Genomic DNA, 22,270 nt, shown 5'->3' on the forward strand with positions numbered 1-22,270 from the left:
CAGTAGCATCGTCGTGATAAAACCGACTTGAGCAATGCAAAGAGTCTCATCTGTTTCCAGAATCTGAGGGAGGAATGAGGTGATTGGTAGAGCGTTAGCGACACCATGCGTGGGTTTTTCAGCGTCTCGGGTGGTGGACCCGTCCTGTCCGGCCCGGAAATCGGGACGTTTTTCCGGCGACCTCCCTGGAGGTGAGGTGTCCCTCGAGGTTATCCTGTATTCTGATGTGGTGGGCGGCTTTGAACTCTTTCTCACGTCCGCAAGGCCAACAGGAACGCAGGGAGCGCCTGCCTCCCGCAGCCGCTGCTGCTCCACTGCCTCCACACGCAGGCGTGCGCTTCCACCACAAAGGATATTTGGCAAAATTTGCTATTCCACAGCTGGGTGGCTCTGCGGCAGCTCATTTAATGTTAAATGCCATCAGGGGCCTCTCTTCTCGCTTTTGCCAGGGGCTTTTCTTGTCTTCTCCTTGGTCGTCGTCCTCGTCGTCCTCATCCTCTTCGTCGGCAGCAGGCCTTCTCGGGCGGGGGCTGCCTGGTGGCTCTGGGGGCGCGTCTGCAGTTCGTTTGGTCGTCTCTTCCTGCAGGCTGGGCAGCTGGCCTCCGCTCCTCCTGCTGGGTCCTTCCAACAAGCACCGCAACGCGCTGTCCTCAGGGGTGCACACCGTGGTGCCTCCCTCGCTGCCGCTCTGGTCCATGTCGTCCAAGTACACGAGCTGCGTGTAGGCGGTGCCGTCTTGGGCGTGGGGCTCTTTCTGCTGATGCTCCTGGACCGGCGGGTGGTTCTGCGGGAGGGGCAAAGGGTCTCCCCTTCCCTTACGGGCAGATTTTGGTTCGTTCATATCCACGCCAGAGTCCAAACTGGCGTCGTTACTTCCGTTCCTTCCAGCTCTTTGGAGATCAATGTAAGAGTGTCTAACGTGAGCATTGGACCTTCCATCTAGGGAGACGAACCACGCTCGTGGGTGTGGGAGCGGCTTCCCACCGCCCAGTTCCAGCAACGCCTTCTCCGTCAGCAGCTGCACCTCACTGTTCATCTGAGCGAGAGCCGCGTCGTTCAAGGATGCCGGGATGGACAGAGACTCGGACATGGGCGCGTTCTGAGGGCTCCACTCCCGGGTGCCTGCCTCCTGCAGGTGCTGCTGTGAGATGGCCTGGGAAGACAAGGGCTGGCCCTGTATCTGGGAGGCGGGATGGGGGAAGACGCCAGTGTGCGGATTTGCGAGCTGAGCCTGGAGTCTCTCGATCTCCAGCTGCTGGTCGGCTGGAACCGCCAGAGGCTGGCTGACATAGGAATGGTCCCCTGGGAGTTTCATGTAATGGGCAGGGATGACCAAGGCAGGCAACACTTTTCTGTAAACACTGTCATTGACCTGGTCCACAGAACTACAGCAGATCAACTGGCCCGGCCGTGGGAAGGATGTGGGCCTCTCCAGGTGGTCCACCGAGCGTGACATCATGCACTCGTTAGCTCTGCGGTCCAGCAGCTGCTCTTTTTCAGGAGACGCTGGCGCCGGATACATGTGCTCCTGCATGGCCATCTTGCTTCCTGCCATCGAAGGACCATCCCGCTCCTGCTTCTCAAACAAGGGCTGTGAGAGCATGGCCTTGTAACTACCTCGGTAGTCCTCCTGGCCGGGGGACTCGTAGCCCTCTCTTTCTGCAGACTTCCTGGCCTTCAAGGGGAAGATCTCCACGGACTTCTGGTAGTCCTTACCCAGGGTCCCGCTGGGCGTCAGGTTATCCAAGGAGATCTGGCTTTTCTCCTCTTCCTTGTGAGAGAGCAGCTCCTCCCGGGAGCTGAACTCCTGTGAGGTGCTGTAGGAGAGCTTCAGCATGGGTGTGTGCAGGTCCCCTTCACCGCTGGGAGACATCATGTCCAGGTGGACCCCACTCCTCAGCTCCTTGGTGCCTGGGGCCTCTGGGCGGCCATGGCTGGCGACGGACAGCGGCCCAGGGAATTCTGACGCCCGCCGAGAGAACAGCAAGTTGATGTGTGACATCGATGTGGACTGATCTCTTTTGGAACTCTCGAGGGCCGCAGGAAGCTGGAGTTTTCTGTGGTGCTGACGAGGTTTCAAGCACTTCCTCCTGCGTCCAAAACAACAGTGCAAGCCCAGAGATTACAGAGATTCTCACCGTGGAAAAGTTTCAAATCCCATGGTAAGAGCAACGCAACTAGTCAAGCAGCCCGAAGACTTCTCACCCTGCTCCCGTACCCTTATCTTAACCTAGAGCAGTGTAATCCAGGGGTTTTCATAAGCATAGCCAAGTTACTCATTCAAAAGGAGCCACCCGAGAGGTGACAATGAACATTCTGGCAAATTCAGCAGGCTTGGCATCCAAACGAGAGATTTTCTGCCATGGCCTGGAAAGTATCATCACTTTTAGCCAGTGTTCACGAAAATACTGAATGCCTTGAATCACAACTGCCAATTTTTTTTTAATAGTTCCCCTGCTAAGCAATGTTCTCTACAGTATCAACCTTGCAATATCCTTTCTGTTCATTTTCAACTTAGATAACAAATATGAGTTCATGGATATCATTGCAAGAGAAAAAAAGTACCTCGATTTAGAAAAAGATAAGAAGACCTCCACACCAATGCTTCTAAATATCAATTGCACAAGAAATTCTAAATAATAAAAAAAGACATCGCCAAAATGGTAACACATTACCTGCAATAATATAAAAGGAGACACAGCAAAACCAAAAGTATGAAAGCCATTCCTCCTAAAATGGCCAAAAGAAACACCGTGTGATACGTGGTAATGTCCGGTGTTACAACGGGACCTAGAAGGTCAGAAAATGGCATTTTAGATGTTTGAATATTTTTCAATAAAAGAGGGGTAATCAGTTGAGAATGTCACTTTTTTTTTTCTTACTTTTCCCTGCTGAAGCACAGAGCAATGGATAAATGAAACACCCTTAGGATGAAGTACTTCTGGCTCCACCTTTTCATTCACAAGCAATACAACTGTTAGGGAAGCTTCATCGGCCAGTAGCACTTTAATACCAAATACAAAATGCTGTTGTATCAAGGGGACCGCCTCGAGCTGAGGGGTAAGCCTTACTCAGTGACATGGTCAGTGTTCTATGTGCATGATATTCTGAAGAAAAGCAAATGAATACATGATGATATGAACAAGAGACTCATATATTCAGAGATGGACTATCTGGGAATTTTAGAAGGCAGGTAAAAAACAAACCCACAAGATTTTATTCTCACTTTTCATGGGAGTCAATAATAACTGGGAGCCTCTTGCCTAAATAAGTCAATTTAAGTGTATAGCATGAAGGCATTATTTTAAGAAGCTACCAACTTAGTAATGGTTGCCAAAACTGGTGAAGAACGCACTCCATTTTTTAATATAAAATGCTTTTTCTAGTAGGGCCAATCTTACATAGCCTCAGAATTTACAGATCATGTCACTACAACTTAAGATATTTTTTCATTTACATTGTAACCACCACCAGAAATATTTAATTCATAAATGTTATATTCAATGGTAGTACAGATCTTCCTTAAATCAGACAGATCAATACAGACAGATCAGTGATAACTAAAACCTTGCTAAACCACATCTGGGCAGCTGTTGGAGCCTGCGGAGCCTAGCAGTGTAGCAGTTATGTGGGATGGAATGAACTGTGGTTTCACAGCATTATTGCAGAGTAGTATGATTTTGATGAACAAATATCCATTTGTTTATTTTTGATGTTTTAAGATACAGATTTTATTAAAAATGATTTTAAAGAATTAGATCCCTTAATTTTAGAGTTAGAGAAAAATTAACAGCATTTACTTGGAGGTTTAATATGGACATCCACTAAGTCCAAAAGGGAGCTCTTTTCTTGTCTACATTTAGTTACCTACAGTGGTATGAGGAAGGGTTAATGTTTACAAACACTGAAAACTAATGACTCTGTGTAACACCCTGGTTGTTTAGAGAAATGAGACAAAGTCAAAATCTTGTCAGGAGTCACCAAGAAACCAGGGTTACAACAAAACGACCATTTCCAAAACACTAAAGCTTGGTCCTTTAAGTACTCAAGAATGTTTATATTTTAATCTTTGCAAACAGAACTTTTTATAAAACTCATAGCTATACCTCCCTTTATTTTTAAAAGCATTAAAGAGCAAAATCCCTATTATTTTCCCACTGCTTCTGGGTTCATGAGAGCACTGCATCACTGTGACTGTGTTAATACAGTAATGGCCGGGAGGTTGCCAATGTGTGGCTCATCTCCACGTTAAATACCACTGGGGCTGTGTGCTGTGTTTGCCTGAGTGAGTCTTTTCCTTCTAGGAAGCTCCTAGGGGATTGTGTCTGCCAGTCCCATCTTCCTTGTTTACAGAAGCTTACAGTAATCTGTGGTATGATGGCAAAGTGGATGGCCACAGTTGTTTGAAACGGATCTAAAATAAAAGTTTGCATGAGCTTTGTGGCCTCTAATTTGATCCTTGAAGAATTTCCTTTTCCTTCCTTCTCTTTCTCCTCGTAGTCACAGATATTTCAGATGTTGAGAATGGAACATTTCCGTTTTTGGCTCATGCTTATAACACGACCAGAACAATACCATCAAGGGACGTGCTTACGCCTAAAACGCAGATGTGAAGTGTAAATTTTCTCAGGATGCGATTATAATGTCAATGTGACAGATTTTTCCACACCCTGCTAGGAATGGTCTCCATCAAAGCAGTTACTTTGGGAGTCTTGAGTGTTAATTCCAGTGATAATTCCACTGCTGAAATAGCTTGAACTTTTATTTTGGAGCTGCATTCATGGTTAATTTATGAGATACCTTTTAATCATAGCACATTTTGATTTAGCTCAATTTCCTATGTTACGTCCCAAACTTGGATGCACATGACTTTTAAATGTGAAAAAAAAAAATCAGAAGCTCCCTCTGAGCATAAAGATTTTCCACCGATGAAGAGACTTGCTGACAAAAAAGAAATTCTAAAGGCATCTTGGTCAGCAGAAGCCACCACCGGAAATCATTCTCCTGAGATAACTGCTTTGGAAATAATAATTCTGAATACTTGTTGGGTACAGTTTTATTTAAAGTAAGTTTTAGTCAGTTCTGAAATGCGTGCGCTAATTCATATGTAACACATAGATACTATAATTTTGGACACAAAGCAGCTGGTTTGCTTTTCAAGTCTTCTGGAAATGGCAAGCCAAGTTTTTGCTGTATGAAACCCCTGCTGTGGACTCGGTGCAAGTTCCTCTGTTGAGTTTTCTCCTTTCCACGTTCCCTCACAGCTGTTTCAGGAATTAGGGAGGAGGTTCCTGGCCGCCTCCGTGGGCTTTTGAATAAGAATTCCTTGTGGCAGCTGTCTGAGCAAAACGGGGGCTTGAGATGAGACTATTTTTTCTACGCATTATTCCGATCCTAGATGGGAGCGCTCCAATCTGAACTCCTCCAACTGCCATAAAATAATTCTCCTCATTATCTGATTTTTAGACTTTAAAACATTTTTGAGAAAGACATGTTGCCCCTGCTGAATCAAAAGCATACTTAGCCCGTGCTCTCTGAGACAACAACCCCGGGGTCGTATGGCTTGGCTCCATGTTACCTGGGATGGGAGGAGACATGGCTGCCACCCAGTAGCCCAGCTGCGGGGCTATGTACGTCCACGTCAGCTGGCTGCCCTCCTGATGCACGAGGCCCAGCCCACTCTTCAGCCACGTTCCTGTGAGAGTCAGAGAAGAATGTCAGCCACATGTTTGTGAAACTCCCACAAAATACTTAAGCATGTTCTTTAAGTCATCTTTTTTTTTTTTTAAGATTTATTTTATTTTTATTGCAAAGGCAGATATACAGAAAGGAGGAGAGACAGAGAGGAAGATCTTCTGTCCATTGAATCACTCCCCAAGTGACTGCAACAGCTGGAGCTGAGCTGATCCGAAGCCAGGAGCCCGGAGCCTCTTCCAGTTCTCTCACGCGGGTACAGGGTTCCAAGGCTTTGGGCTGTTCTCGACTGCTTTCCCAGTCCACAAGCAGGGAGCTGGATGGGAAGTGGGGCTGCCAGGACATGAACTAGTGCCCATATTGGATCCTGGCACATGCAAGGTGAGGACTTTAGCCATTAGGCTATGCAGGGTCCTCTTTAAGTAATCTTAAATGTCATGTTTATAATCTACTTGATAGCCCAAAGAGTCAAAGGGTCAGCCAGGGACTGTTCATAGCTTCAGTTTTTTTTTTTTTTTTTTTTAATTTCCTATCAGGGAAAAGGTGAAAACTTTTGTTTTTTCCTTGTCTTCTTAATTAAGTTACTGGCTCAATCCAGTGCTGTTTATACTCTTTTTTTCTCCATCAAGTAGTAAATCTCCTATCCTGACTCACAGACCAGTGACATCACAAGTTCTTAGGGATGCAGTTTAAAATATAGGGATTTCTTGATCCCATCTTTGCAAATTCTGACCTAGTAAGCCTGGCTTAAGTGGGGTATTTTAAAAAGCTTCCAGTAGGTTCTGATGCTAGGAATCACCAGAGAAGTCAAATTTCTGCTGTACTCTCAGTTGTGTTGTCTGCTAGAAGGGAACATGAACATATCACAGCATATGCACTTAACTGGAACTCTCAAAACAGCCATACAGGGAAAGACTTATTTGTTCCTTTTGGGATGAGGGCACTGAAGATTGGTCTCTTGGTGGTAGAGGGCTGAGCAGCAATGGAACCTAGGCCCGTCCAACCTCAAGACCAGTGCCTACTGCTGCTGTACTATAATGTGTAGCTTATACACCTTTCAGACATCCAATTATGCTGCTGTTTCTAGGAGCAGATCCACCAATGAAAGTCAACCTGCCCACAGCCGTTGAGCTGATCTCATTCAAAAACAGATGCCTTTGAAGGGACTTGTCTTGCTCATCTGCAAAGGACCTTGCTCTGAGGCCCATGATGATGGCAGTTGTGCATGAACAGCAAGGAAGAACTGGGTTCTGCTCGCTGGGAGCTTGAGTACATACGCACACTGCCATAGAGTTCAGCTGTGTATACTGACTGCTGCTCAGCTCAACTGGCTCCTGTTATCATTCATCAGCCATGGGTGGCACTCAGAGCTTATGCGGACCAAGCATGAACCAACCACATGATTCCCCAGGTCTCTGAATGCTTACCCTTCCTAGTTACATATATTACTGAGCTGCCAATTGTGGATTTCTTTTTCTTGTCCCTGAAGGAAAAAAGGGAAAAAAGAAGAAAAAGAAATACTCAGGCTGCTCATAGGGCTCACTGGTTGCCACGGCAACATTCAAATGCAGTAGGTAGGAAGGTGCCCAAGGTAGAGTGGGAGACACAAGGGGCCCCTCCTCCCCTGCTCCAGCTGCAGCTACACAAAGAAAGAAGAACCAGGCAACCGCAAGGGCTTTGCACTCTTGGCTTCCTCATGCAACACTGGAAGACAGCACTATTTTGTTGCAAGTTGGGGCAACCAACAAGGGAAAGGTTTTTAAAACGGGTATGAGATCAGGGACGCACTATTCAGATTGATTTCCTGAAGCACATCAGTGAAGAGAGTGCTTACAGGTTTAGGAGGAAACAGAAGACACATTAGGAAAAAGAGTTGGTAGGTTGGTGGACAAGAATGGATTGTTTGCCATGATTTCTAGCCCCTGTGTGGTCTCCTTCCATTCAGATCATGACTAGCATACCACGTCCACTCCCACACGCACTCCCACAATAGCAATGCTGTCAGGATGGTGCGTCAGCCAGGAAGAGGCTGTGCATTCTTTGGTTTGCAGTTTCCCCCAGATTAGATTCTTGAGTCACTTCTGTTCAAATGAAACGGATACAAGGTTGGCCTAATCAGCACCCAGAGGATAAGATCTGTGAGCTCAGCAGGAACAGGAGGGAGCAATAGGGTTGAGGCTGGAAAGGAGTTTAGTGTCCTTCTGTAAAGGGCTTTGAATCCCACCTAAACTGGGAGGCCACTGGTGACCTGCCCACAAAGGCACAAGGTTGGCACCTTTCCTAACATGTGTCCGTCTGCACTCCTCCCTCCTCAGTGTTTGCCAGGCCAATCCTCACATCACATATTTACCCATGTGTGACTTTACCTGCTACCATTTTGGCTTCAAGTGTATGTAGCATTTCTCTTTTAAAAATCTACCATCTCTCTAGACTCAAACAACACCTTCTAGTATGTATGCCTCTTCTAGGTTTCAGAGCTCCCAGGGGACAAGCACTATGGCATCATCACTTTCCCCAAAACATGCCTGCCTTAAGGTGCTAACCTGTTGTTTCAGTTCTGATCTCCTTTACTAGACTGCATACTATGGTGAATGTGAGCATGTCTCATATTCCTTTTGTCTTCTTCTCAGCATCTGTGAAGATCCATAATGTAGGAACTCAAAGTACTTTTGGCTGAGTGATAGCTAGAAGCACAATCCACGGGGCATCATCAGGTTGCCTTCTGTGAGACGCTGCAGCTGGTGGGAATGCATCTCCACAGAAGCATGCTAGCTTTGGGATGCTACTCTTGCTTTGGAGCATTTTCTGTAAAAAGCGTATAAACCCAGTGACTCGAGTGTGATAGTTTTGGTATTCAACAGTCATGTTATTCCTGGCAAAAGCATTTCTAAGCTTTCCATGCTTTGTGGGAGGAAATAAACAACAGGGATTATAAGGATTAATGAATTGTGTACTAGCAACATATGTTTCTCATTCTGGGAATCCTGAAGCTGCTGTGGGTTGAAGCCAGTTTCTGCACCTGAGTGGCAGACACTCACAAGGCACACTGTGCTTATGGCTGGGACTCTACGCTGAGATCCTTTAGTGTGATCACGCATCAGGGTAAACACACCTCAAGCACTGCTACTAAGGTTCTGGACTGTTGGAGTGACCCACGGGGTTTTTTGATAAGAGTACCCTTGCTGTGTGCGTTGGCCTTGGGCACTGCTCGGATGTCAGGGTAGCTTCTGCCACACAGATGCAGAGGAAGCTCCAGCTGCAAGACCTCTGGCTTATTATTGAGTTGCCCTACTTACCTACAACCCGGATGGCTTCTGGGGCAGCACACCTGTCCAATGGTTGACCTTCTCTCCTCTGTACTCCCATCATCTAGCTGCAAAGCTGCTTCCTCACACTACCTCCTTCTGGGCTTCTCTGTGTCCTTCCTATGTTTTTGCAGTCTCTCCCTATCGCTTCGTTGGTGGGGTTCATTGTTGCTCTCAGGATCTAGGACATACAGAGCTCCAGGTGGGCTCTTCTGGTGAAGGCAGGCAGGTAGAAGCCTTGGCTTCCTCAAGCCCTGCCCCACTGACCTTAGCTAGTTGGCTGGGCTTCTTCCTGCCAAGCATCACAGCTGAAGCTGCACCAACCTGGCTGCTCAACAGCTATCTTAGCAGTTGGCTGAGTGATGATACACACCTCTTTGTTCTAACCAAGGCATGTGGCCAATGTCTATTATTGAAATCACACGTGTATGATAGTGACCTCTCTGGTAGCAGCAACAATGACACTGTGCATTATAGAAACTTTCACATTGTCAGTTTTAAAATGGGTTTTAAAGCATTAGACAATAGAGAGAAGGTGTGGGGAGGCGAGGAGAGATACAGATGTTTCCCATTTCCTATATGTTATTTCACGCCTCCAAATGCTTGCAACAGTTAGAGTTAGGCCAGATCAAATTCAGGATACAGGAAACTCAACCCTGTTTCCCGTGGGAGTGGCAGGGACCCAACTACTTGAGCCATCACCTGCTGTCTCCCTGAGTCTGCATTAGAATGGAGATTAGAATCAGGAGTGGAACCAGGGTTGAACTCTGATTGATAGGATTTGCAAGAGTCCTAAGCAGCGTTTTATAGGTTAGGCCAAACTCCTGCCTGTCTTTAATGGAATCTTAAGTAGGAGCTAGTTCATGAAACAGATAAAAGGGAAGTTTCAATGGCATGAAGATAAGAGAAATACCACTCACAGCAAGCCCTTAATGCCTCCTAAACATGGTCTGGAGTGTGATACAATTTGTAAAGGTGGTTCCATAAAAATGCTAAGAAGACTCCCTCACTTTTGGCTTAAACTGAATTCAATTTTTATTTTTCTTGATAACTTAAGGTTATGACTATGGCCCACTACAGCCTACTGAGGAATGTAGAATCATCTGTCCTTAAGCAAAATCGCTCTATCCACCCTCCCGTGTGTTTCCCTTTTCTTTCTTTCTCATGGCCTACTGTTAGTAGTCCTGTTATCAGCTTAGCTCCTCATCACCACCAACCCTAATGACTTCACCAACTTCCCAGCTGGGACAGTCTGCTGCCGGGAATCAGAGAGCTCACATTAGGAAAACTGAGAGTGTGCAAACAGGCAGTGAGAGGGACAGAACAAAGCCAGCCACTGGAATGTTCTGAACCCACATTCAAGACATTGTCTGAACTATTCTCTAGATGTAAGCCTTCTACAACAAGACGGTTCAGAGATACCTTCAAGAATAATTTGTTGAGACATCTTCCTAATCTTTTCAGAGTGACTAAGTTATATATTCAACTGGCAAGTGTTGATAAAGTTCTTAATTTAGAAGCTACCATTTAACTTCAGTGATTATCACATACAGCAACTGATAGGCAGGAAGAGATGTATCTTCTGTTTGTCTGTAAGTTCTGGTGGGGTCTCCTAGCAGTCACCAAGGGTGAAGGTTTTGTGCTTGGTTTCCAAGCAATAATGATGTTGTCTTTTATGAGCAAAATATAAAGATTAGAGGGTTCAGAAAATTTAAAAATGGCTCTCAAAAGTGAAAAGAATTCTAAAATGTAGAAAAGGCCCTGTTACAAAATAACTAATTTTGAATACAACCTCAGGAGTTTAGACCTATCTTGTTTTTTGGATCTGGCGTGATCATTTGACCTGGAAGACCCTATTCAGCAGCCACAAAGCCTCAGCTCAGCATCTGGAAATAACTAGAATGATCTGATAGTTTGGGTACCACAGATTCTGACAAAAAATTCCAAGTGAAGACCCTCACTATTATACACAGAAAGTAACATCTTATATATCGGCCAACACACATCACTGCTTAAACACCAAGACACATTACTACACCAGACTTCAAGATACAGGGTAGATAAATGCCTCAAGGCGACTTCTATGTCATGAGATAGTCCTATTCACTGACTCTGGCTCTGCTACTTTTAGGAAGGGAACCAACAGATGACAGCATAGACCCCCAAGGGCCACCTGCTTCTTTTCATACAAGCAATAAATGGCCTTATGATTTAAGCACTTCTTGCAGCTGATGGATTCTAGTTGATTTATTTTCCTTTCAAGAGGCTGCAGTGAGATTTGTTACATCTAAGAGCTGGGACTTGGGTGGGGGGGGAAGGGCGGGGTGGTTGGTGTGATAGCGAAATGGTTAAGGTCCTCGCCTTGAAAGTGCTGGGATCCCATATGGGCGCTGGTTCTAATCCTAGCAGCTCCACTTTCCATCACTTTCCACAAGCTCCCTGCTTGTGTGGCCTGCGAAAGCAGTCAAGGACAGCCCAAAGCATTGGGACCCTGCACCCATGTGGGAAACCTGGGAGAGCTCCTGGCTTCGGATAAGCGCAGCTCTGACCATTGTGGTCACTTGGAGAGTGAATCATCAGATGGAAGATCTTCTTCTCTGTCTCTCCTCCTCTCTGTACATCTGCCTTTCCAATCAAACAAATAAATCTTTTTTAAAAAAAAGAGCTGGGACTTGGGAAGATATTCTATACTCAGAAAATTCCTCTCAAAAAAAAAAAAAAGCCTTGTTAGTGAAAAAGTGATTACTCACACTGTGAAAAACACATCCACTTTTATTCCTGCATCTGAATTTTCACTGAAACATTGGAACATTTATGACAAGAAGTGAGGCCGCCTGGGCTGATATAGGCATGGACTCCCACAACAGGAATAGACAATCTTGACTCTCAGCTGATATCTCGGGGCAATCACCTCTCCTTGCCTGAGCTCTGGTGGCTCTGAGGCTGTTTAAAACAACAACCTTAGTAAGAGGAATGCACTTTCAGATCCACAGCCAGATGCTCTTCCTCTTGCTCCTGCTCCTTGTCATACTTCTAGATCACCACATATGCTTGACTTTCTTGAGAAACCAGGACACTTACTTTCATGGATTTCCTCTACATTACCTTAAGCCACAGCCTCCATTATAATTTTCTAATGACTGTATTTAAAAAGTTCATGGTTATGGAATTAGAAGATAAGGTTATAGGTTGGGTGTTTGTGCTAATGCTTGAGGCTCCCGCATTCCATAGTGCAGTATCTGGGTTCCATACTGGCTCTGCCCTAACTTCCATTCCCTGCCAGTGTAGATCCTGGGAGCCTGCATTGAGTTGTTGGCTCTTGGCTTCAGCATTAGCCAGGGCTATTCTAGGCAGCCAGTGGGAGTGAACCAAAAGAAGGGAGCTCTCTCTTTTCTGCTTTTCAAATAAATGCATTTAAAAAATTGCTTTTTAAAAATAAAGGTTATTTTGGTACAAAAAGTTGTTGGAATTCATGCAGTCTTCCATAATACACATTCCCATAAACTTACTGGAGATGTTTTCATGCATGGATTTCCTGATTTTCTGTAGCAAAACAAACCTATCTTTTAATTCCATTTACATGAATCTTTGGAAGTTCTTTGCGCATACAAAATATCTACTTTATGTATGCATCCATAAAACTGGCACAGGATCCCTCACTAAAACCAACAAAAATCTTTAATTATTTCTACATTTATGGTATCATGGGGTAGCCTTCGTTCTAAACTGAAGCATATCACTCTGAATAGTCAGGTTTCCTTCTTTAGAATCATTGCCCCATGAAATCTGTAAAGTAAACATTCTTAGTTAATTATATAGCAAAGTCTGCCTGGGAGTCAATTGTGGAAAGCAAACAAACTGAAGAGCAAAAATTCTGTGGAGATGGTTGGATTCCTAGGGGTTTGGGCAAGTGCATTTCAACTGTGGTTTAAACAATAATAAAATTAAAGGCAACTTGCTATAACCAAAGAACTTCTGTTGAAAGTATGAAGTCATGGATTAGCTGATTATTAGAAATTAAAACAAGGAATGACTCAGAGTTCCCTACAAAATGTTCTCTGAGTATTTTAGGGTAGCATTGGAGGAGCTTCCTGAGAACAAATGTAGTGTAAGCAGCTGATATTTTTTTAAAGAAAAGCTTTAGCTGAGCTCTCATAAGACTTACTGAAACAACTTTTAGGGAAGGATCAGTTATGGCAAACCATAAAGACTGTGGCAGAGATTTGCAAAGTTTATAGGTAGCCAAATATATTAGGATATATCATAAAATCTGATGAGAGAAATTTCAGAAGCTAGTCAGTCCCATCTGTAGAGAAAATCTGTGCATTACCAACTAATCCTCATACTTGTCTTGTAGTGCCAGCATCCCACGTGGAACTCCCCATTAATTCTCTGCTTATGGTCTGGGAATGCAATGGAAGATACCTCACATCTTGGGCCCCTGCCCCACATGAGTGACATGAAAGAAACTCCTGGCTTTGGACTAGCTCAGCTCCAACTACTGCAGCCATCTGGGGATTGAGCCAGTGGATGGAAGACGTCTTTCTGTCTCTCCTTCTGCCTTTCAAACAAAAATAAGCAATTAAAAAAATTTTTTAAAGAGCTTGTCCAAATGCAGCTTTCATAAAATTCAGATTCTGAACCCTGCATCTATAGGGGTATGACAATCACAGTTCTAACAAGGTGAGTGGTAATGTGAACTCCACTTGGATACAGAACTTGTAGGAGGAAAGTTCTGTGGGGTTCTGTACAGTTCTATGGGGTTGGCTATTCTTTAAGGAAATTATGATGTCGTTTCCCATATTGTGGCCACAGTGCATTGACTATACAGCTGGTGCTTGAAGCAACTTGGAGACAGTTCTGATGGATTCAGGAAGGTGCCTAGACACTGGTGGAACTGCACTCCGGGGGTCAGCAAGCTCAAGTAGCTACAGATGTTATGGAATCCTTGCTTAACGGGATGCGCTATTTAGTAACCTGGTTACCGTGTGTGGCCATATTGGTTCCAACCTCAAGAACTCAGCATTGGCCATTTTCTTTGGCCAGGATGTTTTACCTATAGTGTCCCATTTGGCACCCACAGGTGTCTGTGATCTCAGCTCAGTTGTCACCTCTCCAAAGGTTTTGCTCAGTGAATGGCCCTTTGTGACACTACTTTTCTTCACCATCTTGTGTTTCTAGCCCATCCAAAAGCATCTGGTACACTGTTTCCTTCTAGAACAAGAACTAACAATTACAGAGTCTTCCTTGATTTGTTTTGTCATTACTTTATTCTTAGAGCCTTCAGTAGGGTAATGTCTGGTAAAAAGAAGATGCTCAGTCAATATTTGCTGAACAAATTAATTGTTTGATTTTTTTTTCAAGAGACTATTGCATGGAAAATCTTTTCATTTCTTGATGTTTGCAATAAATTCAAAGATAACAGCTAAACAAATGTTCTCAAGCTAGCATTATGAGCCCCCCCCCCCCCCAAAAAAAAATACATTTGGGAGTGTGTTGTTGGTTTGTATTCTCAGATTAGTCCATAATTCTATAAGTCACATTTAGCCTTGGCATTGAAGGAAGACTGCAAAAATCTGACATTTTGGAGTTTGGGGTCTGAGGGAAACAATGGTTTGCATCTTCCCTTCTCCATTCCCTAGGATGTCCAGGAGGTACACTGAGCACACACCTATGCTAAACTTCAGTTTCTTTATGATAAATAAAAATGTTGGCCTGCTAATTCCAGGACTTTTTTGAGAATAATGACCAAAACCATTTTTTTTTTTTTTACTAATATCTGTTCTCCTGTTGGATAGGCTCAGCTAAGAATGAGTAAAGTTTTTTTTTATGATTGGTATTGTGATTTTATCTTTCACCACAGAGGCTAAGGTGAACAGTTACACACACACACACACACACACACACACACACACACACACACATACACAAATCACTTTTTTTTCTTTCTTTTAAAAAAGATTTATTTATTTGAAAAGCAGAGTAAGAGAGAGAGAGATTTATTCTACCTGCTTGTTCATTCCCCAAATGGTTGCACTGGCTGGGACTGGGTCAGGTTAAAGCCAGGAGCCCGTAGTTCCTTTCAGGTCTCCCATGTGGGTGGCAGGGGCCCAAGGACTTGGGTCATATTTCCTAGGCCACTGGTTTCCCAGACTCAAACCAATGCTCATTTAGGATGCTGGTGATGGAGGTGGCGTCTTAACACATTGCAATAACAGAGGTGCCAAAGGCACCTTCACAAGAGCTACAGAAGACATGTGAGAGAGTGGTGTCTCTTATAAGAAAAGTTGACTGAAAGAAACAAGAAGGGGAGCGTGACTTGTGTCAAGCCCTCCACCAGCTCCAAGGGATACTGCATGGAAACACCTCAGTCAAGCTGATGCCCCAGCTAATTCTCCAAGGTTTGTATCAGTGTACCACTGGAGCAAATGTTTACAACCTCCATAGCCATGCAGTTTCTGCCAGCCCAATCACCAGTAGAAAGGAAAACCACTCAGAGGAGCCACAAGAGGGAGTTTAGGACTGTATTTTTGAGTTCAGAGCCTACTGCACCAAGATTCAGCACTTGATAAAAGCCAAAGGCCATGAGCTACCATAGGCAGAGCTCACAGATGAGCCTCGAGACTTGCTCAGCATCCAACAGAGCACTTGGGGCTGTTTTGGGTGCCAGGCTTGGGCTGGTTAAGCCCAAGACTTCGCAGATGCTGTTTCCATCTTCAGGCAACAAGCCTGTAGACAGATTTCTGGATCTGTCTCTAGATCGTGAGACCTGAACCCTGATGAGACTTGTCTTTGTGCATATTACTGCCACATCTTGTGGGCCTGTTACGCACCCCCAAGATTGTACCAGGTCTGATAAATGTGATGCTTCGCTGTGACCCACTGAGTTGCTGAAGGGTTGCTTCTATCACCCCTCAAGCCACCTTGGGCAGCCAGCAAAGAATCACAGGAATGTTTTAAGACTCAATGCCAGGCTGGTAAGATCCAGCAGTGAGCAGGTCCTTAAGACACAAGTGGAACTGTGTCAGTGCTCTGTAGAGTTCTGTGGTTCTGCTTGAGCACTTTTATACCCCAGCAATGTCACCAGGGGCTGACATGTTGCACTTAGCAGTGAATCTACCTTACAGAAGAAAGATCATAGCAGGGCAACCTTCAGTCTTATTCCTAGGCAGCACTGGTCTTGGGGGGCTAAGGGCCTCAGTTGTGACCCAGTAATACAGCATTCATGGACACTGGACATGGAGTAGAAGCCTACCATAGGCCCAGCAGATGGTTGTAGGGACAGACTACCCACTTTTAGATACTCTGCCAGTATCTATGAGGAGTATCATCAGACTGAATCAGTAAAAACATTAATAGTGGTCCTGCAATAAACTCTGACATAGGGTACTATCTGCTGCTATAGCTCTATACTTGTAAATATATTTAGCATATGTACCAATAGGCTCAGTGAAGTTATGCAGAATGCTTAGAATTTCTAGAATGATAGCCACAAAGTCATATTACTATAACTTTTCCTTTAATGTGCAGACAATTTTTATACCACAATCATCAAAACCTTCTATGGCCTCACCTAAAGAGCAAGATGAGGTCATCTTGGATATGATCTAGGAGTTGAAATTTCCAAATAGTTGGATGAAACTTCAAAATAGTCATTTTAAGGAGAAAACAAATTTCAAAATACAGAGAAATGATTTAATATTCTAACAGAGAGATTTATTAGATAGAAGCAAGCAAAATCCAGTGGAAATTGTTCGGCTGAAAGCTACACAAAGTGAAATTAACAATGTGATAGAAAGCTTCAACAGCACAACAGACCAAACAGAAGAAAGAACCAGTGGGCTTGAAGACAACCTGTTTGAAAACATACTACCTAGAGGAGTAAAAAGAAAATCAAGAGCAATGAAGATGGCCTAGAAAAAATGAGATAGCATGTAAAGAGTGAACATTCTAGTTACTGGGACTCAAGGGGGACCTTAGCAACTTTGAAAGGGGAGAAAATACATTCAAAGAGATAACGACAGAAAACCTCCAAAACTTAGAGCAAGACACAACCGTCTAAGGAAAACTGAACCAAGTCTACTCCAAGACATTACAGTCAATATTGCCAAAGTCAAAGTTAGAAAGAGGATTCTCAAGGAAGTAAACAGCAGAAAGGTATTCCAACTCACCTAACCACAGCCTTCTCAGCAGGAACCTTATGGGTCAGGAGGGAGTGGCAGATTTTTTTAAGAGACTAAAAAAAAATCTGCCAGCCAAGAATACTGTATCAGCAAAGCTGTTTTTCAGATATGAGGGAAAGATAAATACATTTCTTTCTTTTAAAAAAATTCTTTATTTTTATTGCAAAGCCAGATATATATACAGAGAGGCGGAGAGACAGAAAGAAAGATCTTCTGTCCGATGATTCATTCTCCAAGTGACTGCAACGGCCGGTGCTGTGCCGATCTAAACCCAGGGGCCAAGAGCTCCTCCAGGTCTCCCAAACAGGTGCAGGGTCCCAAGGCTTTGGGCTATCCTCGACTGATTTCCCAAGCCACAAGCAGGGAGCTGGATGGGAAGCAGGGCTGCCAGGATTAGAACCGGCACCCATATGGGATCCTGGAGCATTCAAGGTGAGGACTTTAGCTGCTAGCCCATGGTGCCAGGCATGAAAAATGCATTTTTAGACAAACAAAAGCTGGGAGAATTGATCAGTACCAAACCTGTGTCACAAGAAATGGTAAGGGGAGTTCTTGAACCTGACCGAAAGAGATGATAATAAGAAGAAAACATCTAAAGGAAGAAAATTCACTGGAAAGAAAAACCACAGAAACAAACCCAAAATGTTCTAATACTGTAAACAGCGTACATTAATCATTTATATCTTTTACTTATTTGAATGGTAGCTACAAAGAGAGAGAAGGAGATCTTTCACCTGCTGGTTCACTCCCAAAGTGAAGCAATGGTGAAGGTTGGGGAAGGTTGAAGCCATGAAGCAGGAGTTTCATCCAGACTTCTCATTTGGGTGCCAGGGGCCTAAGTACTTGAGCCATCTTTTGCTGTCCTGTCAGAGGCATTAGCAGGGAATAGATGGGAAGTAGAGCAGCTGGGACTCAACCAGTGCTCACATGGGATCCTGGCACCACAGGTGGAGGCTTACCCTATGTGGCATGAAGAGGGTCCCCTAATACACAGAGAATATTAAAAGCAGTCAGAAATTTCATTTAGTAGCATTTTATTTAATTCCATGATGTTGTAAATTTTTAAAATTTTATTCTTGTTGATTTTTGTTTTATGGCTTTTCATTGAAGTGAATGTATAGTAACTGTGTAAAAGAGGCTATCATATCCAGACATGAGGATACAATGCAGTATGCATCTCTACTTCCAAATCAAAGGTGGACTCCCAATGAAAGTGTTGGACATGTCTTGACAACAAGATGCTGGACTGTCTGCCATTTTCTGTATCTGCTATGCCAGGATACACTTACATAGCAGAATGATGGATTTATTACTGCTTAATGAAGGACTACACTATTGTAATAATATAAAAATCAGTGGGGGAGAGAAGTTTGGGGAAGAGGGTATGGAAAATCCCAGAGCCTAAGGAATTGTACCATGAAATTAAAAATAAAATAGAAGAAGAAGAAAAAACAAACAAAAATAAAACAAACAAACAAAGCAAAACAATTTTAAACTGTTGTGGCCACCCACACAGAAGGCCTGGATGGAATTCTGGGCTCCTGGCTTCAGACTGGCCTAGTCTCTGCCATTGTGGACATTCAAGAATTGAACAAGTAGATGGAAGAGTTCCTTTTTTGTTGTTTGTTTGTTTTGTTTTGTTTTGTTTTGTTTTTTATATTCCTTTCTCTCTGCTAGTCTTCACTTTCAAATGAATAAACCTTTAGAAACAACTAAAAATTGAAAATGTGGAGAAAAATGGAGTATAAAATGTGAGTTCTTTATCAGGATTTCTTTTGTTTTCATTTTTGTTTCTTTTGCTATCTTTTTTTTTAAGATTTATTTATTTTTATTGCAAAGTCAGATATACAGAGAGGAGGAGAGACAGAGAGGAAGATCTTCTGTCGGATGGCTCACTTCCCAAACGGTCGCAATGGCTGGAGCTCAGCCAACCCGAAGCCGGGAGCCAGGAGCTTCTTCCGGGTCTCCCATGCAGGTGCAGGGTCCCAAGACATTGGGCCATCCTTGACTGCTTTCCCAGGCCACAAGCAGAGAGCTGGATGGGAAGCAGGACTGCCAGGATCAGAACCGGCACCCATATGGGATCCCAGGCATGCAAGGAGAGGACCTTAACCATTACGCTGTCGTGCTGGGTCCTTCTTTTCCTATCTTTATAATCAATGTTCAGTTGTTATTTCAAGACAGTTTTTTATGATGTAGTTTCTTGTAAGCCTCATGCTAGCCACAAAGCAAGAATCCATAACACACTTCTCAAAAGTATTAAGTAAGCAATCCACCTGAGAACATCACTTAGCCAAAAATGAAGACTAAAAGCAGGAGAAGGAAAGGAGCAAGTATTAAAATGGGAGGATTAAGATCTTGCCTATCAACAATTACATTACATGTGAATGGGCTCCAATGAAAAAGAACAGGTGTTCTGATATGGGACGTAGGTATCTTAACCACTATGCTCAATGCCTGCTCCTGTGAACTTTCTGAAGATCCTTGTATGTTCTACTTTTGAGGCACAGAAACATTAGGTTCAAAGAAAAACATTAGGGAAAACTTAGGTTTTCCCAAGTAAAGATCCATCCTGACATTTGCAGAACTCAGGATCTAAGTACATCTGGAGGTCCAAATGCAACGTTTTGAACACTTACAAGCCAGAAAGCACACTATCACACTGTCTAAACCCTCCCAGCAGGATTCCACAGCAGGTGGGAACATAGAAGTCTTGAATCTGTCAGAGTATGTGCTATAACATGGTGGCCACGGAGGGCTGCTTAACATCTCTTGCCCTTCCCAACTCATCCCCGGCCTCATGCACACGCATCTGCACTCCCACGTCACATGTTTATTGTCATTCTCCAGATGGTGGCCACTTTTCTCACTTAAGGGTGGGTACACATGAGATGTGCATCCAGGAGATGGGCCTGGGAGAGGCCTTGGAGCAGGTGGAGGCCTGTTTAGGCAATGGACTGTAGGATTCTGGGTACCAGGGAGGTTTTCTAGAGAGGAGGCTGAGATTTCAGGTGAGACATCTCTCTGTGACAATAGATACCATATCCCATGGGGGCACATGGTGAGGGCTACAGTAGGCCTTCTGAAACAGGAGACTTGGGCCAGGGTTCCTCATGCTCAGTTTAAGAATGATACTACTAGGGCCCAGCACTCCTCGCCTTGCATGAGCCAGGATCCTATATGGACGCTGGTTCTGATCTTGGTGGCTCTGCTTCCTATCCAGTTCCTTGCTTGTGGCCTGGGAAAGTGGTGAAGGATGATCCAAAGCCTTGGGACCCTGCACCTGCATGGGAGACCTGGAAGAGGCTCCTGGCTTTGGATCAGTTCAGCTCTGGCTGTTGTGGCTGTTTGGAGAGTGATTCAGCAGACAGAAGACCTTTCTCTCTGTCTCTCGTCCTCTCTGTATATATAACTTTGCAATAAAAATACATCTTTAAATAAAAAAAGAGAATGTTACCACTAAATGGGACAGAGTACTAGGAGGTGAACTTTTATTACAAAGAGGTATAATAACTTAACAAAATAGTCTCCTCAGAAATGCCTGTATTTGGGCCCAGCGAGGTGGAGCAGTGGTTAAGGTCCTTGCCTTGCACGCCCGGGATCCCATATGGGTGCCGGTTCTAATCCCAGCGGCCCCACTTCCCATCCAGCTCCCTGCTGAGGCCCGGGAAAGCAGTTGAGGATGGCCCAAGGCTTTGGGACCCCGCACCCGCGTGGGAGACCAGGAAGAGGCTTCTGGGATCACCATAGCATCGGCCGTTGCACTCAATTGGGGAGTGAATCATCGGACGGAAGATCTTCCTCTCTGTCTCTCCTCTCTGTATATCCGCCTTTCCAATTAAAAAAAAAATGCCTGTGTTTTTAAGACTGCACCTGGACCACTGATAAATCTGTATGTAAATAAGATGATAATCATGCCAGGATTATTAATTTTTAACCAGGGGCTTTCAGATGTGATGAATGCATATAACCACTTATTTTTGAAAGTTCCCATAAAAAGTATTACTTTATTTTATGCAAGAATGTCCTGATATAATATCTTACAGAAGGCAGGAGGAAACAACATCGTTTCGGGCCTACCAGCTACTCTTAGCCAGGGATGAGCCAGTCATGTTTAGATGCTGTAAGATTTTACTCTTCCTGTCCACATCCTATTATTTTATACTTTACACACACACACACACACACTCTCTCTCTCTCTCTCCCTCTCACACACACACACACCCCTCAAACTATATGGATCTAATAATAGCAATGAAGATGATAATACAATAGTTGGCACACTTAATGCCTTTATTAAGTGCACAGCTCCATTCACAGATCAGTGCTCTCCACTCACAATTCTACAAGGTAGGGACAGTTAGTCTTCGTATTTACAGATAAGGAAACTGGGGCTCAGAGAGCTTACAGAAGTTGTTCCTGACCACACAACTCAAGCCCCTGCTCTCTTCTTGCCTGGGCTGCATACTGTCTACATTCTTCAGAAAACACCATACTCTACATGTGACTGTATAACTCTCAAACCTACCCAAAATATTCTTTACCTTTTAATTATCAATTCAAGTGGAGAACAATGAAAACAGAAAACATTTGGGAAAATAGTTGTTCTGAAATGACTGATGGCAGCTTTATGTTCCCAACTGTTTTTACTCAGTTGATACTGAAGCCACATTTTAGGTGCCACTGTTAAAATCCTGGCCAAAGCGCAGTAGAGCATGAGCGCCTGAGGTTTTTCATTGACTCGGAGGTCAGCAGGAGGGTACACATTTGCCACAGATGATTCATGGAGTGAATACTCCCTCGGCGGTCATGAGCCTTGACTCCCACATAGGACAGGCTTTCTTTCAGGAGAAATATGTGGGTCTATATTCTTTTGGACTGCAGAAGCAGGTAACCACAATCTGTCAAGCTTGCTGACAATGGCTTCCATTAAATCTAAGCATGGAAAGCCGTAACTCCCTAAAAAAAGATTCTTTAAGAAAACAAAGTTCCTAAGAAAGGAGGTTTTAAAGCAAAAACCAGAACTACTGTGATGGTATTCTTTCCTGAAAATTTTCAGCTTGGGGGAATTATAAATGCCAAAAGCTT

The 22,270-nt window shown here is 44.0% G+C and overlaps 1 protein-coding gene across 1 annotated transcript in view; it reads right to left on the reverse strand.

Moving 5' to 3' along the window:
* Positions 1 to 352: 352 nt before the first annotated feature.
* The window catches only part of FAM171A1 (family with sequence similarity 171 member A1), a 124,367-nt gene continuing 102,449 nt past the window's right edge, over positions 353 to 22,270 (reverse strand). The window contains exons 6-8 of the mRNA XM_040967927.1: positions 5,579 to 5,695; positions 2,676 to 2,790; positions 353 to 2,090 (exon numbers count right to left, since the gene is read on the reverse strand). Of these exons, the coding sequence (XP_040823861.1) occupies positions 401 to 2,090; positions 2,676 to 2,790; positions 5,579 to 5,695 (1,922 nt within the window). The 3' untranslated portion in view covers positions 353 to 400. The remainder of the gene's footprint in view (positions 2,091 to 2,675; positions 2,791 to 5,578; positions 5,696 to 22,270) is intronic.

The sequence above is a fragment of the Ochotona curzoniae genome, unplaced genomic scaffold, assembly GCF_017591425.1.
Source record: "Ochotona curzoniae isolate NIBS_2020 unplaced genomic scaffold, NIBS_Ocur_1.0 scaffold_4683, whole genome shotgun sequence".
Lineage (NCBI taxonomy): Eukaryota > Metazoa > Chordata > Mammalia > Lagomorpha > Ochotonidae > Ochotona > Ochotona curzoniae.